The sequence below is a fragment of the Uloborus diversus genome, chromosome 7, assembly GCF_026930045.1.
Source record: "Uloborus diversus isolate 005 chromosome 7, Udiv.v.3.1, whole genome shotgun sequence".
Taxonomy (NCBI): domain Eukaryota; kingdom Metazoa; phylum Arthropoda; class Arachnida; order Araneae; family Uloboridae; genus Uloborus; species Uloborus diversus.
In genome coordinates, this window is record NC_072737.1 from 139,536,990 (window position 1) to 139,555,350 (window position 18,361).

General features: G+C 30.7%; 1 protein-coding gene across 1 annotated transcript in view; it reads right to left on the reverse strand.

Annotated features, from left to right (window-relative positions):
- The window catches only part of LOC129225918 (RAB11-binding protein RELCH homolog), a 93,389-nt gene that overhangs the window by 65,010 nt on the left and 10,018 nt on the right, over nt 1-18,361 (reverse strand). Inside the window, exons 2-7 of the mRNA XM_054860451.1 lie at nt 17,504-17,593; nt 10,866-10,937; nt 7,282-7,445; nt 5,852-6,034; nt 4,492-4,610; nt 1,968-2,216 (exon numbers count right to left, since the gene is read on the reverse strand). Coding sequence (XP_054716426.1) covers nt 1,968-2,216; nt 4,492-4,610; nt 5,852-6,034; nt 7,282-7,445; nt 10,866-10,937; nt 17,504-17,593 — 877 coding nt within the window. The remainder of the gene's footprint in view (nt 1-1,967; nt 2,217-4,491; nt 4,611-5,851; nt 6,035-7,281; nt 7,446-10,865; nt 10,938-17,503; nt 17,594-18,361) is intronic.

Genomic DNA, 18,361 nt, shown 5'->3' on the forward strand with positions numbered 1-18,361 from the left:
GTAATATAAAATTTACTTTATTCAAATTAGATTAACTTCTCAACTCTTTCGGCACGTGTAAAGTTTCAGTTTTAGGTTGGCATCCTTTGATGCCCAATCATATGCAAATGAGGCAAGTATAAATTGTGAACGATTCCAACCGTTCTCTCTCTTCTTTTTGTGTTCGTCAGCCTCTTGTGAGTTAGGTCCGGTAGGTGTTGGGGAGTTGCGAACTCCGCCTCCACTTATGGCCAGGGTTTATTCTTATAAACTTATTTTGTTAGTTCATTTATTTTAGTTTCTATGGACCAATAAATTTTTGGTATGATTTTAAACAAGTTTCCAATGTTAATTTCTTCACATTAACATTTGATTCTGCATCTTCCACTGTAAGGTATTATCTCTGCTTGTATAAGCATGTAACATTGTTGACTGACTTACGGAATTTAGCCTTTCGGCTTTTTGTTTAAACATCGTAAGTTATCATACCGGAACACAGCACTTTTGCAAGTGAAGCGGATGTTTTTTCTTTGGCAATAATAAATGTTTCGCCAAACAAACAAAAAAGTATAAAATCACAGTAACTTTTAAATCTTTATATATTAAGCGCTGCGTTGTCCGGCTTTGCCGGGTCTACCTTGAGAACAAAAATTGTGTCAAGTGACATATATTCATTTAATCAGGCTTAAATAAAAGAAAAAAAAACACTATGCAAAATTACCCTTCCAAACAATGATGACAGATATTAAAATACAAAGATTTAAGAAATTAAAATGCAAAAGTTTGATTAAAAGCGTAACCATGGGAACACGAAATAAAATAAGTTAAAGAAATTAAACGCAAAATAAGGAAAGAAACAATGGATTCAAAAAGCATAACCGTGGAAATGCAAAAATAAAATGGTTGACAACCTGAATCAAAATGACATTTTTCAAATTTGATTTAAAAACGCTTGTAACTTTTTTTCCTCTGAAGATAGAAGCTAAGTTTTTCGACCACAGGTCAAGAGAGATCTGATGTAAAAAATGTTGCTTTTCTAATGGTGTCGAAAAGAAAATTGTGGGATGATTCCTTCACTTTTTATTGATAGATTTAATGAAGAAAGTAAGACCTAAATTTCAGCTAAACCTAAAAAAGTTCGAGATAAAAACGCAAATTACTCCTGCTGTAATTAAGTTAGAGCAATGAAACGAGATGTTTAGAACGCAGAAAATTCTGCCCTAGTAACCACACCAAGGATATCGTTGAAAAATGATATATAATATTAATATGTGCAAGTTATTTTTCACTCCCATATTTAGGAATTTATGTGAAATTTGGGCCTAAATTGGAATAAAAGAGGAACTGTTTATTGGATTTTTTCGAATTATAGCCTATGCTACTCTGTAAGAAAGCATCTTTCACAGGGGTCTGGCCAAAGGAAATTTGGCCTCAAAAATTTTCCCCATGGTATAGCAGAATATTTTCCCCATGGAAACCAATTTCAGTACAGATTAGGGATATTGAAATTTGACATTTTTAATAACTTATTCATTAATGGCTGGAAAAGAATTTTTATACATTTTTGCAAAGAAAAAAGCACTAAAAGCAAGAATGTTCTCATTTCCAAGGGGGAGCTTGAGCCCCCCCCCCCTCTTGCCTCCTATATGGGCGCACTTGGCCATCTCTCTTTATAATATTAGTATAGATCACTATAAAATCAGTCAACAATTAATTTATCATTAAAACGGTTTATATCATCTTATTTAGCCATTTAACTCAGCTATATAGTTTTAAATCTTATTTTTAAAATAGTAACCTTTGTTGATAAAACATTGTACCAGCGATAAAAAAGAAAAGTAAATTTAATTTCAATGTAATTTGAAATATGCTAAGGAAACAAACGTAAGCAATTAATAAAACTTATACCTAAAACATTTTTTTAAATTAGTTGGCAAGGTAGAAAATAAAAAAAAATAATAAAAGTTACTAGAAGATTTTTTCCCTACCTCTCATTTTTAAGTACATTTTTGGAGTTCTTGCCATGCCCATTGAGTTGGCTCAGATTTTCAGAATCCAAGCTAAGTGAATCATTTACTGATATGGATACAGGGCTGTTGTTAATTTGTTTACTGACTATCACATATTCTTGAGCATCTGTTGAATCCAAAGATTTTTTGTCATCTGCAATCATTGTATAAACAGCACTTGCACTATCCAGCTCAGAATTAGAATTCATTTTAAACATTTTCAGCTCTCTATAAAAATTTAAAATGTTGCAATAAGGCTTTTTTAAGCATTCAAAGATGAAATATTGAAAACAACTGCTTGATACTGATCATTTTACTGCTCATAAAAATATGTAGACTAAATTAAAAACAACTCAAAATATACTAATGGAAGACTTAACTCATTTATAATCAAATTAACAGCATCAAATATTTGTTAGGGTAGACCGACTAGTGAATGAACAGTTAAGCACAATTTCATTTTTAAAAAATCCTAGTAATTTTAAATTCTATACTCTACAGATCGTGATAATTAAACAGTTTCTTTGAGATCTATCTAGCTATTTATCTATATTTATTTATCTTTATCTATCTATCTATTTATATAACTATATCTATCTATCTATCTTCTTATATCTCTATTCATCTATCAATATACCTTTCTATCTATTTTTCTACCTACACATCTATCGGTCTACCTCTATGTCTATTTACCTAATTATCAATGTACTTATCTATTTTTCTATCTATCTATCTATCTATATACCTATCTACCGATCTATCTACTAATCTATCTATCTATCTATCCACTTATCTATCTCTATGTCTATTTAACTATTTATCAATGTATTTATCTATTTTTCTATCTATCTATCTATCTATATACTTATCTACCAATCTATCTATATCTATGTTTATTTACCTATTTATATACTTATCTATTGATCTATCTATCTATCTACTTATCTATCTAATTATCTACTTACCTACTTATCTATCTATCTATGTATGTATGTATCTATCTATCAATATATCTATCTACTTATCTACTTATCTATCTATTTATCTTTCTATATATCTACTTCTCTACTTATCTATATACTTATCTATCTATCTATCTGTGTATCTACCTAACTATCTACCTATTTATCTGTCTGTACATCTAAATATCTACCAATCTATTATCCTAATCAATCTATTTATCTATCTATCTACCAGTCTATATATCTACCTACTATCTATCTCTATATCAGTCTCTCTTACCTACCTATCTATCTCTATATTTATTTACCTATATATCTATTTACCTCCTTTTTTTATATATCTATCTCTATATCTTCCTCTATCTACCTATCTATCTATATACAAACATACATATCTACCTATCTATTCTCTCTCTTTGTATATATATTTCTATTCTTCTATCTCTCTATCTACCTGTCTATCTATCAAGCGAGATAAAGTTATATAAAGATAGATTTAGGTAGGTAGGTTAATATACAGATAGAGATATCGATAAAAGATAAAACTCAGTAAAAAGTGCATTGTTTACAAACACAAAAATAAAGAAATTATAAAATATATACATATATAATATACAATATATAATGAAATACATAAATAAATAAGCATATAAAACTATTTGCATTACAAAAAAGTACGATAATGAAAATATCTCAAAGCAACTTTAAATTTATTTTTAAATCAAATGAAATTTTGCCATTGTTCATTGACTGGGCTTTCGCAATTTTTCGTACCCAGTGACTGAACACCCTTCTACCTGAAAATCTATGCATTCTGCATTGACTGAAACAATTTAAATCCATAGCCTAAATATGTATACTTAATTTTTCTTTCGTAGAGTTAAAAAATAAAATTTATGGATAAAAATAATATGTATCAAAATAATTGCTAGCACGAAACCAGCCTTATTATTTTGAAAGAGAGAAAAAAGGATTCACGGCAGTAAAAATTAAAAAAATTTTCCAGGAAAAAAATACGTATCAAAAGTAACCAATCAGGTGTCAGATAGCTTAGAATATCAATGAAGAACGCTTTTGTAGTGAATTTATCCAGAAATAAAATTTTGGAAGCTTATTTTTTTTTTAAAAATGACGCACTGTTCATTCACTGGGTGGTGTTCACTTACTGGTCGGTCTACCCTACTTATTTAGTTTGAAAACTAGTAAAAAAACTTTATGCACAAAGAGGGAGACATGTAATAAAATCTACCTCCTCTTAATTGATTTTGAAAAAATGTATAACTTGAGTTAAAGACAAAAAAAAAAAAAAAAAAAAAAAACAATAAGCATTCTCTAAATTTTATGATACTGCATTGAGTTTCCAGAATACTTTTCTCTCCCCCCCCCCTTCCCCCAATTGCTACATTTTCTTCAGTCAACTTTTATAACTACAAGTGGAAAACAAATCAATTACAAAGAAAAAAAAAGGCTAATAGACACACATACATGACAAAACATAAATATATAACTGGATGGAAACATTTGAAAAAAAAAAAAAAAACCTTTTCAATGTTTTTGCTTGTGATTCCAGCTTTTCATTTTCATTGGTACATTTCATCAACTCATCTTTTATGTCAACTAGCCTGGAAAGTTGATCCGATAAATGTGTTTTTTCTTGTATCTGTAAAGCCAAGTTAACACAATTTTAAATAATTACACATTAATATGCATTCACAATTCCAATAATATAAGTTAACATAAAAAAACACCCAATTGCTGCGCATACAAATGCAGGTTACAGTAGAATTGAAATGTCAGGTGGAAAGAGCACCAGTAATGTTCATTTAATGCGTCCCACCAACAATTAATTTCTAAAAAAAAAGCAAGAACTGTGATCAAGGCTTTTACATTTTATAAGATAATCCTGAAATCACAAGATGGTAGACTAAAAAATAACATTAAATGTTCTACAAGCATTTCTCCACCCCACATTTTCAAGGACTAATGCAATTTGCATTAAAACATATATATATATATATATATATATATATATATATATATACATATATATATATACATATATATATATACATATATATATATATATATATATATATATATATATATATATATATATATATATATATATATATATATAGATATAGATATAAGCAAACAAAGTTTTAAATATTAAACAAATTATATAAAATTAATGATGATAAAAAGGAAAATTGCAAACAGCTATTAAATAGGAAAAGATAAAGTATGAATCCAGAGCTCATAAGTCGTGGAGGATTCATTAATTATGGTCAAAGGACCAAAAATTTAACTATGAACTAGAAGAGAATGTTTAAGCTCCAGTACATGCAATATAGAGTAACATTGGGCAAAAGCACCACTTGCTAAACTAAAAACAATAAACTAGATACTTTATTGTTTCATACTTTACATACTTTATCTTTTCCTATTTAATAGCTGTTTGCAATTTTCCCTTTTATCATCATTAATTTTATATAATTTGTGTAATATTTGAAATTTTGTTTGCTTAATTTTATATTTACTTGGCTTTTTAGTTTTGCTGCGTTGCGCATCTATGGGTTTTGGTGTGGTCTTTTCAATATTTTTCACTTTTATTATCATATATATATATATATATATATATATATATATATATATATATATATATATATATATATATATATACACTAAAGATCAAGTCTGATGTGCTGCATAATAGCTTCCTACACACAAATTTGCAATGCAGTCTTTGTTCAAAATATAACATTTATAATTTTACACAGGGTGTGCAAATTTGGATTTTCAAAATGTTGCTACATAACTCAACTCAGTCTCTGTGGATTTCCTACTCATAACTTGATTCAAAAAGAAAATAAAATTAATTAAAATAAAACTTCAACTCACACAATTTTCGTTTGCACACACATTCTCTTCCTCACTAGAATTAACAGACACTGTTTCAGTTTGGACGCTTTTATTGACCACTTCGTTTCGCAAATAGATATATCGGCTGTAGTTTCTATATAACTGAAGCAAATTGGGTGGCTTAGGTATATTTAATCCTACGTCATCCCAATCTTCAAAGTCCTAAGAAATTATAAACACAAATCATAAAGTTATGCATACATATATTCATCATTGCAAACATGAGTACATATAAATGCTTACACCGCAGAAACCCCCTCCTCAAGGGCAATGGGGCACCCTCCTCAAATGAAGCAAAGCCCCTCCCCCCCCCCAAAACAACAGCGCGGATAAAAAATGAGATCAAAATTCCTGTCAAATTATCCTCCCTGGAAATTTCAATGGTGCAGTATGCCCCCCCCCCCCCCATCCCTGCTTATACAGTAATGCTCCAAAAGCAATGCTTCACTTCTATTAAACAATTAACACCTAGAAGAAAAAAAATTTAATGGAATAATTTTTCCTTACTCATTAAATGCAAACTTTTCCACCAGTAAGCAAACTACTTTACATAACATTCCCTTTTAAAACAACCCTTTCTTTAATTCCAAAATTTTCAATTCTTATTTTTATTCTAAATTTTAGGCACTAATACAATGATAACAAATATATTATTTTAGTTTTTAAACTGTTTTAATGCATAATTTTCTTTTTCTAAAAGTAACGAATGCTCACTGTATAGCTCATTGTCATAGAATATTTATTAAACAAATATACTTCTTTTATGATATATCTATAGCGAATTTTATTTGTTTCATTGTTATTAAAACCATCCTTCTAATATTTATTTCCGACATTAGAAATGCCATCCATTCTTTAAAGGTACTTCATTAAACAGCCATCTTGCTATCCCCCCCCCCCAAAAAAAAAAAAAAATATTGAAAAATTTGTGTGTAGGTGTGTAAGTACCCTTTAGGGAGGTTTCAATACAGATATTTAACTTGTGTTCATACACAAAATATATACTTACAATACTTTAAAAACAAAACTGAACTAATTTGACACACAATGTATACATTAAATAATTTACTAACAATGAGTTAAAACACGCATTTTTAAAATACATATTTAAAAAATAAGACATATGTAAACTCGATTGTGGCAGATTCATACGTTTCTTGTTTAACATAAAATATTAAGCAATCAAAACTAACTGTATTTCCTATTACATATAGAGAGAAGTGTACTCAAGCACAAAGAATGAAAAGCCTTTTAAAAGACTTTTTTTTGTTGTTGTTATTAAATTTATTACATTTGTAAGACAATTTTGATGAGGGAAAAAAAGTAAGCTCATAAATTTGAAATAGTTTATGTTTCTCCCTATCTCTGTCTCTCCCCCCCCCCCCCCCATAAACAACTGTGAATATTACCTGATCCTCATTTTCATCAGCAAATGTAATGGAAGTCAACTTATAGGAATTGGAAAGTAAATATTCATTGACTAAAAAATTTAATGCCCTTTTTTCATGAGGTTTTACAGTTTCTTGAGCAATTGACTTAGATGAAGCAGAAGTAGGAGTATTTGGATCCGATTCTGCAAGGAAAATTAAAAGTACACATTAGAGTTAATAATTTTTATAACACATATACAATTAAAAATGCACACAAGTGTACAGGTAAATTGCAACAAATACTACTTCTTTTTTTACAAATACTATGTTACTCCATATCAGCCAGCATGTCAGAAATAATGAGGTTGACCAACATGCAGAGAAATTAGAACTTTCGGGTGTGCTGATAATTTGGGGTTAGTTTTGAAACAAGAACAAGAAAAAGCAGTTAATTTCTCCCCTCAGTTCCAATAGCAAAGCAAAGCATGAAGAGGAAAAATGTGGTTATGATTAATGTAGGTCATTTATTGTGGATTGAGTTATACCTCAATAAAATGATGGACCCGAAAACAATCATAGCAATTGCGATTTATTTATAACATCTTTTAACATTATTTCAAATTCTTTTTAGGGAGGCAAGGGTTTTTTTTAAATTATTTTTATTTTGTTTTTCATTCATTGAAGAGTTTTACTAAAGGATTGATGCATTTGCAAAATATTTTAATTTTTGTGGTAAAATGCTTTCTTTATTTCATTACTTTTTTATCAAATTATTTTAATCAATTAGTTTTTTATTATCAGAACAATAAAAGTAGTATTGTTTATTAATGTTTTAACGAAATCAAATCATTTATTAATATTCATAAGATAATATATAGAACTAATATTATTTTTTAAGTTAAACATATCATCAAATTAAATGTATTTTTCTAACCTTAGTTTTTCTGGTAGCCAGAAAGGGCATTGAAAGCTTGGCAAAACTCGAATTTTGCGGCATGCGAGCTGTTGCAGGGTAATACAGTATTCAAAAGTTAGTAAGGGCTATATTGTTTATTTTGATTAAAAAGTCACTTTGCATTCCTACATTTAAGGACTCTTACGAAATGAAATTAAGTGTTAAAGTACTCTAACATCTTGCATTCTGTTTCAAGTCGATGTATTAGTAATGTTTTTCCTACTTTTTACATCTTGTTCATTTCTTTTGGAGCATCTTCATTCAGATAAAATATCTACAAAACTAAATCTGAAAGATGTAAACATAAAAATAAAACTATCCCAAAAGGATAATTAGAGCCTTTAATCACATTTCATTTCAAAAAAAAAAAAACTGATGTGACATTACATTACTTCCTGGTGTGCTTAATAGATAAAGTATTATTTTGTATATATGAAAAATGATAGTCGTTTAAAGGAGAAAATCAAAATCTTTTAATTTTTAGCATGAAACTAATAAATATGGCAATGAAGCAACTGTGTTTCTATATCTTTTTTTTTTTTTTTTTTAATTTACTAATATTATAAAGAGAGAGGGCGGATTTTTGTGTGTTTATATGTTCGAGGTAATCTCCAGAACCACTGCACCTATTTTAAAAATTCTTTCACTATATGAAAAGTGCTTTCTTACTGAGTAAAATAGGCTATAATTCGAAAAAATCCGATAAATAGTTGTTTTTTTATTCAAATTCAGGCCCAAATTTTATGTAAATTGCCTATTATTGGCTATTAAAGGGGAGAAAAATTACTTGCACATATTAATATTATATATCGCTAAAAAGGGTAGAATTTTCTGCATTCTAAACAATTTATTTCAATGCTCTAATTTAATTACGGTGGGAGTAATTTGCGTTTTTAGCTCGAACATTTTTAGGCTTAGCTGAAATGTAGACACTACTTTCTTCATTAAATCTACCAATAAAAAGTGAAGGAATCGTCCCACAGTTTTCTTTCTGACAGATTGGAAAAAGCGAGATTTTTTACTCCAGATTTCTCTCGACCTTTAGTCGAAAAAAATAGCTAGCGAAGGAAATAAAGTTACAAGCATTTTTAAATCAATTTTGAAATATGTCATTTGATTCAGGTTGTCAACCATTTTATTTTTGGGTTTCCATGGTTACGCTTTTTGAATCCATTGTTTATTTCCTTATTTTGCATCTGATTTCTTAAACTTATTTTATAGCATGTTTCCATGGTTACACTTTTAAAATCCATCTTTCACATTTTAATTTCTTAAAAGTTTCTCCCAGCGGCTCTATTAAAAGTATTTTAATATCTGTCGTCATTGTTTGGAAGGATAATTTTGCATGGTGTTTTTTTTCTTATATTTATTCTTACATTTAAGTTCTTCTTTAAGTTATTAGGTTATTCTTTTAATTAATTGTTGAATATATATCACTTGACACAATTTTTGTTTTCAAGGTAGACTGGGCAAAGCCGGGCAACGCAGCTCTTAATATATAAAGATTTGAAAGCTACTGTTAATGTGATTTTATACCTTTTTGTTTGTTTGGTGAAACATTTTTTATTTTGCCAAAGAAAAAAAATTTGCTTCACTCACAAAAGGGCTGGGTTCCGGTAGCGTGGTTGCTTGGCACGTTAGGCGCTGAGCAGTTCAGTCTAGGATTATTGTTTTAAGCCAACCGTTAATGTAATTCATTGTTTTGGCGATTTGTTTTGAAAGAAAAGAAACTATTGATTTGTTTTTATCCGAGTGAAATGTGAGACATTTTCTTCTTTTTTTCTGACGATTATTTTTGAATGTTCCACGGGATGCTTTTTTTTTCGTTAGATGGGTGGATTATGATAGCGTGGTTGCTGGGCAAGTTTGGCGATAAACAATAGAGCTGCAGAATTATTTTTACATTTGAAAGATATTATTTGATGTCTTTTTTTGTTTATTTGGTGAAATATTTTAAATTGCAGTAAAAACTGCTTCATTCGCTATATAGAGTTTTAAAGCAACTGTAAATCTAATTTAATAATTTGACGAAAAGTTTTAAATTCCAAAGAAACTTAAATAGTTTTTTTTTTTTTTTGAAAAGGTGTGTATGCATTTTATACAAAGAAAAACGATCATTTCACATCAGAGGGGGAGGGGGCGTCAATTTTTTTTTTAATTCAACGGACTTCCATTACATTTTTAGCAGGGGCATCGCTGTGCAGGTACTGCTAGTTACTAATACAGGTATTCCGGGTCGACATTTTGAAAAATACTGGATTTTTGGTAAACAAGTGACAGTGAAGGTTAAGAAAACAAATTTTAAAAATTAAATATGCAGATACGACAAAACCCATCAGTTATTTTTTATTACTTTCATTTTACTTATTAATTCTTATTGCTTTTGAGGCAAACAATTCACATTTTCATTATTAAATAGGTCATTTATCACATTTTTTTTTCATTAGAGAGCACGATTAGAAGACTTTGATTGTCAAGAGTTCCCTCGAACTCTTCTAGAAAATTAACAAAAATCTATATGGCAGTGTATTTAATACTTTATTTCAATTTTTTATGCATTCATTTCTTTGTTTTCCTCTTGGAATCACAAGCTCAAATGCACGGATAGAGGAATGGCCACTGAGTAGTACTGTCACATAAAAGGGGTGAATTTTAAAATAGTTCTTACCAGTAGCTACTGTTAAATTGGTTCGAAGAGCTTTGATGGTTTCTTTTGCTTTTCGTAGCTCAAATTCTAAAACTGCAACAAAATGTTAAGACTAATATTACCATATACATCATGTAATAAAAATCATCTTAACTGAAAACAAAAGAACAATAAATGTTTTAATACTTCGGTAACAAAAAAAAAAGCATTTAACAATCAATTATTGGTCATCACATGATCATTATGCAAAATTGCATCTGGTAATAAACAGTTACAGTACTTCACATTAAATAATTTATATAAATACTAACAATGCATAACATACAGATAGATTGTTTTTTAAAAAAAAGGCACAATATATCATTTAATGCACTTAAGAAATTCATGAAAATTTAAAATAAAATTTTAAAAGAAACTAAGAAGAATTCAGGTGATTCCATACATATATTGGGAGATTTTACCTATGTTTTTGGTTAATTCCACTTTTGAGGTTTTGAAAGTTTTTTCTCTCTCTTTTTTTTTTCACTTAGAACTAAAAAAGCATGCAATATTTAATGCCATGAAAATGTGCACTTTTAGTATATCACTGTTGACGATAAACTGCAGTTTTCCAAGTATTATGTTGTGCTGTTTTTTATTTTCAAAAATTTTCTGCAAAATTCCAGACTTTAGATAATCTATTTTGGTGATACGTACTAGAATATTAGTCATCAAGAAGACACCAATCCATTTTCTTCTAAGCGAAAAGATGTGCTGAAAGTAAACAAATTGTTTGCCACTTTTGGTGATTTTCTCGGCAGTAAATTAATAACCGGCAGTTTAAATAAACCAATATTCGCTTATCTACTTGGTGCTTATTTGTTATTTTCTACGGCAAACATTGGTTAATGCTACCAAATAGAGTTCTTATTTACATCTAGTCTATCTTTTCTGTACATGGAGGAGCATAGCCAGGACTAACATTAGGGAGATGAATGCAAAAGTGCAACAAGATGGTGATTTTTTAGCTGTTCTCCTCCTTCTCCAGTACCAGATCTTTGATTTTTTCAAGGCAAGGCAAAGGCTTTAAGCTGCTACTCATCTTTTTTTAAAGTTCCAATACTTAGTTTCATTTTAAAAGTTGGTTAATTTATAAAATGAAGGATCAGTTTAATACTGACAAATTCTTTTCATGCAACTTATTGCATTAAAGGAAAAATAGATACTAAAAATTATAAGTCCTAAAAACACACTTTAGAATATTTTTGGTGATGTTGGAAGAATAGACAAAATTCAGGAGCTATTCGCAAAACATTTTTCATATTGAAGTTTAAAAAATGCAATCTTAAAGTTATATGTTAAGACGTTTTAGGGCAATGGGGGATCTCAGAAAATTTTGGAAATTGAAAGCTTAAAAATGAATTTGTCTTTATTTGAGGACATTAAGGGATGGGGGAGGGCTCCGCCCCCTCCAACCAAAGGAAGAGGAAGTAACCAACTTTGGTTTTTTCCCATGCTTGTGTTATCTTCTTGTTAGTCATTGCAGGTTCTGAAAGGTGTGTCAGCATTTTGCTTTTTTGATATATGCTAAAGCATCATTTTGAAGATATCCAGCTCAAGCTGATTTCACTCGTTTGTTTTAAATATGCAGTTACATATATGTTCACAAGCTCAATATACTCTTTTTGTACATAAAATAGAATGGCTTTCCTTAAAACAAAAAAGGCTTTTATACAAGTACAAAATTAGGCAATAAATTCAACATGTTACACAGTGAACCATGATAAAGAAAAGAATAACACTTGTACAAGTTAAAATGTAAAAAAGTAAAAGAGAAATTCAGAAAAAAGGAGTACCATCTACATAAAGATGAGCAAAGTAACTAAAGTTACAAAGTAAAAATTTCAGAATATCTTTAAACTTTAACCCAAGGTTTTAAGCATCACTGTTATCAATAAAATTGAAAGAATATTCATGTTTTTCTAAAACAGCTGTTACTATTGTCACTTATGAAAAAAGCTCCTGTTGTGAGGTTGGGCAGATGGTGGTTGCCATAGAAATGGCTTTAGCTCATTCTCTGCAGGTGTTTCTATGTGGCAGCATTTCCCCCTATTTGTCTTCTGATTTTTGAGTAGCCACACAGGTTTTCTAAATTGCCTATCCTTATTTTTGTTTTGTTAGCTCATTCTCTGCAGGTGCTTCTATGTGGCAGCATTTCCCCCTATTTGTCTTCTGATCTTTGAGTAGCCACACAGGTTTTCTAAATTGCCTATCCTTATTTTTGTATTAAAATTTTTAAAACAGTTTTTCCTTTTTCTGAATCTTAATTACTATTTTAGTTTAAAAAGTGATTGGTATTTCAAAACATATTTTCAATGTAATGAAAGTTAAAATTGCAGGCTCATAAAATGCTGTGTTGAAGAATTTTGCTTGGACAAAGTTACAAAGAAAATTTTGAAGCTAGCTCTACACTCAGGCGCACAGCAAGAGAAGTTTCCCCCAGTGCGTTTTGTGTTTTTCACACATATTGCAAATCCTAATATGGTAGTTTATAAGAACTGTTATGACCAAATTCTCCTCCCTCAGAATAAAAATTCAAGCAGCAATAGTCTCTGAAAAGGGCACCTGACGCAGCTGGAGTATCAACATCCAGAAATTAAAAATGAAGTTTTGGCATTGCAAGGTTATTAAATTTTGAGGATAACAAATAAATAATAAAGAGGGCCCTGTTATTAAAACAGTGAACTTGATTTTTAACAAATGTATCATATGCCAGAGATTACTGGATTTCTGTTAATTCAGGACTTCAGGTTTTAGGATAAATGAATTTGGATTGAGAGAGTTTACTACATTCAATAAACCCCAGATGGAAAAAGTGCACAAATAGAATTAAAGTTGTAATCAAAAGGTAAGATTCTGTAGTTGGCAAAATAAATAATTATTTGAGAAAAATTAACCAACAAATGCACACGCACACACACACACCATAGATCTTTGAAAAGGATAGATAGGCCTTTCTCCTACAGCGCAGCGTATTTCGCCCGGAGAAAATGGGGTCATCATGATTCTGCCGAGAATCACGTGATCAAGGGACATCGTGTCTCCCTCTTCTCGGGCAGCAGTGATATAACAATGCGAAGCGTCGTTAAAAGTCTAGGATTGTCTGAAGATTTTCATTATACCTATTGGAGAAATCTCTATATATGTGAATCTGAGATTTTCTAGCGAAAGAGGGTTTGATGAATGCGATGCTGGTGCCAATTTTATTAAAAGTAAAGACATAGTGGACTTTCTGAGTAACAGAAATCTTTCTGTTAAAGGCAAAAAAATCCCATGCATAGTCGAAATTAAGAATATTTTAAGCAATTTATTGTAGATGCCGAGCATTATATTAAATCACTAAAAACAAGCGATGGAAAATTAGTTATAGTATGTCCTCGAAAAACTGGATTTTAAACTTTCCTAATTTCTATGAAAAGTGTGCTGGGAACATATGAAAAGTATGTAGGTGCCCGAATTCCAGTTCTAAACTGCGTAATGACTTATAAGCTTACTCAGGATCACTTTGAAACTTTTCAGTGCGATCAGGTTGTGAGGGGGGATTCAACAATAATCGTCGGACAATTTCGAAGTGCGAAAAAAAGATTATTCATTCATACGGAAATTTAAGGAGTTCAGTTCTTTAAATTGCGCTGATTTTGACAACCTTCAAATGCTAAGATTAAATTTGAAGCGTAACAAAAATGCTTTGAAAGAAAGCCTTTTCTTCCGATTCCTTTGACGACGATTTGGAAAATTCAGAAATCATCTCAATTAACATGACGCAGTATATTAATGATGTTTCTGACTACGCTGGATTTTTTGTCCGGCAAGTGCACTCTGACGTGAACTGCGACGATTGCAACGCAGTCTTAACTACAATAAACTAAAAAATAGGCATAATAAAATTTAAGAATTTTGAGATGATAACTAATTGCAAGATTGCAACCATTGAAATATGTACATTTGTGAAGAACTGAGCGAGAATGCGAAAAAGTTTTGGGAGTAAAGCACAAAAAATATAATGTTTCTCATGTAGCCACAAGAGTAATGAGAAAAATTTCTAATTCCGTTTTTCTAAGTTTAAATAAGCATATGTTGGAAACAGAAGCAGCAGATTTTCTCGTTAACAAGTTTATAAAAGTAATCGCTACTAAATATTGAAGCGTTAGAATGTATCGCGCAGTCAATTCAAACAATGAAAATAATTCACAAAGACCAATAAGTAGGAAAGTGACAAAATTAATATTGTTGAGGGACAATAATCACTAGTTTTCTTCACCCTCGAGTTTAAATTGTCAAAATTATCATATCCTGTAGGACGAAAAGAAAAATTGGGGAGGGGACGGAAGTCAAATGACCATTCAAGTAGTTTATAATTGCAAATGAATTTATTTTCTGAGTACTTAAAAAAAAAACTGAAGTTGCTTAAAAATCAGGAACAAACCAAAGTTATTTGTTTGGCTAATAGAGTGTTGGTGTGAAACGCATGCGAATCTTAGAATATTATTTAATTGAGTTAATTGATATTCGATACTATTTACATTTGTATTTCTAATTGGTTTATGGTTTTAGATAGGGTTTTATGTTAAATTGTTGCACTGGCTTCAAAAGTTGTGGGAAAAAGCACGCATTGAAACCATTTATCTGTATTTGAAAAATTTGATTGAAATAAAAGAAAATTTATAAGGTCAATTTTTGTTCAAGATTTTTGAAAACGTCTATCTCTACTCAGTATTTAAAGCACTCGAAAGAAAGTTTAAATAGCTTGCGCGCCTGCTTCAAAAGTTATGATTGGGAAAATATCTAATGGACCATTCCATTAAAAAGCTGTCATTTTGTCCCGCATTTCATTAAAAAGTAATAACTTAAAAAGTAACAAAGGACATTTTTCGCAAAAGAACAACAAATACATTTGCGATTTCTTAATGAAAAAAAAATTGTTACCTTTTTTAATTATTACTTTTAGTGAAAATTATGAGGTGTTACGTGAGGGACAGAGTGTTCCCTTTTTCTTTAATAATGGGTTAAATGCTTTAATTTAACCCATACTTAAAGGGGAGTTTAACCCATGGGGTATAACCCATGCTTAAAGCATTTAACCCATGGGTTAAATGCTTTAATTTCCCTTAATTGTGCAAATGATCGCATCGCAAAGTGATTCTCTTCGATAGGGGAAACAGTTTCTTGTGAGAGATGTCCCTTGATCACGTGATGTCCAACGGGGGATGTTGACGCGCGCTCTGAGGAGAAAAGTGGGGAGAAGGCACATCTATTCTATTTTAAGATCTATGACACACACACACACACACACACAAAAAAAAAAAAAAAAAGAAAATGGTTGACATTTTCCTTATGATGAAACATTGTTTAAGAGTTGATAGGAACCTTGAGATCTTGGTTTATAAGACTCTTATTAGGCCAGTTCTAAGTTATGCTTCTGAAACATGGCCTTTGACTAAAACCGGAGAGCACAAGATATTAATTTTTGAGAGAAAGGTTTTAAGAAGCATTTTTGGAGGCATCAATGAGAATGGTGTCTGGAGACGACGATTCAATTTTGAAATTGGACAGATTGTTTAGAGAACCTGACATAATAAAAAGCATAAAAATTAGGAGAATGAACTGGGCGGCCCATGTCTCTCGAATGAACGAAGAAAACCCAGTAAAAAAAGTTTTTGCTGCAAAACCTGTGACAATTCGAGGAAGGGGACGACCAAAAATGAGATGGTTGGATTCTGTTGAATCTGACTTCGATATTCTCAAAGTTAAAAATTGGAAAACCCAGGCAAAAAGTAGGACGTCTTGGAAGATTCTCCAAAGGAAGGCCTTGACCCACCCTGGGCTGTCGAGCCAACTATGATGATGATGATGAGGAGGAACCTTATTTTCCAAAAAGTTGAGAAAATAAAATAGTTGTAGGAGCACAGATAGGTCTGTCATTAATGGGAGTACAGAGCACCTCCCATGACTTAAAAAAAAATAATACATTTACATCTAAGTGAGCATGGCTTTTGCTGTTTTCTGATAACTTTGCATTGAGCATATATCCTTTGCCCCCCCCCCCCCGTACCCCCGCCCAAATTAGAAAATGACAGACATCAGCACAGTTAAATGAAATTACAAAGTAAATTAAAAAATTATGTTATAAAAGCACAAATTTGCAAAAAGAAAAAAAAATGCAACTTCAGAGTTAGATGCAAAAAGATGTGAGCTAATGAGTGCAACACTTATATCTAGACAACCATAAGCTCACATCATTGCATTGAAAAAAATTGTTCCTTAAAGCCATGAAATGTTTCTGCTTTTTTTTTTTTTTTTTTGAAAATTTGCATTTATAATGTTAGATGTACTTTTGCATAAGACTAGGATTATTTTTTCCCCTGACTTCTTTCTTGCCATTTTTCTAATCTCGTCTCTTGTGCACAACTAGCAGCCCTTATTTTCAATTTCCATTTCAGGTTTTTCTGATTCTGTAGGACCATTGTTTTGTTGTCATAGTGCTACAGATTACTTTATATACAATAAATATTAGTAAATACAAAAACGCAAAAATATACACGAAGAGTAATATAGAATATCCCTTAAATAATAAGTATCATAAAAAGTTTTAAAAGTACAAATCATAACATATATTGTACCTGCTACTCTTTCATCCACCTGCCGTTCACCATCATCTGAATACCTTGTAAAATCTAATGAGTCAAAAGTTTGCACACTGGATGTTCTTGCTAGAAAATTGAAAAAAAAAATAAAAATTCATTCTTAATTGATTGCTTTTGGTACATAAAAATATGGTAAATGAACACATATACAACTTATGCAGCAAAGTTTTTTAGGGAAGAATATCAAAATTCATAAGGTTTATGGGCAACCTACACATAGCAAATTACTCAGAAAAATTAAAAGGAAAGGAAGTTGAGCAAGCGATTCATTTCAGATACACCTGATTCACGGGTGCCCATCTCCCCTCCCCCTCCTTGGGAGCAAGGGCATGCCAACCCCCTCCCCAAGAATGAGCAATCTCCCAAACCCCCCCCCCATAGGCGGATTTAGGACTGAGTTCCTGGGGGGGGGCAGGATTTTTTTATTTTTTTTAGCAACATTTTTTTTTTTTTTTGCCCCCCACTCCTATGTTTTTGTCTGTTTCCTGTGATGCATAAGTCCATGCTTTACTTTTTTGTGTGCCGTTTTCATTAATGCGTGTCCTTTTTGAATAAATGTCCTTTTTGAATTGACCTTAAGAGAGGGAGCTAGTATCAACAGTGACGCAGTGCTCCCTTTTAAGTGGGAAATAGAATATCTACAATTTTAGGGGGCCGGGGGTTTCTCCCCGGGAGGACATTTTGTAAAATAGATATAAAATTCTGCATTTTGAAGCCTTATAAAGGTTAATTGGATAGACATAGAAAATGATAACTAGATTATACAGTTGCACAATATTGTTCAAACTTTGTAAGAAACAGCCATTTTAAGTTTGAAAGAAAAAATAAACTAGA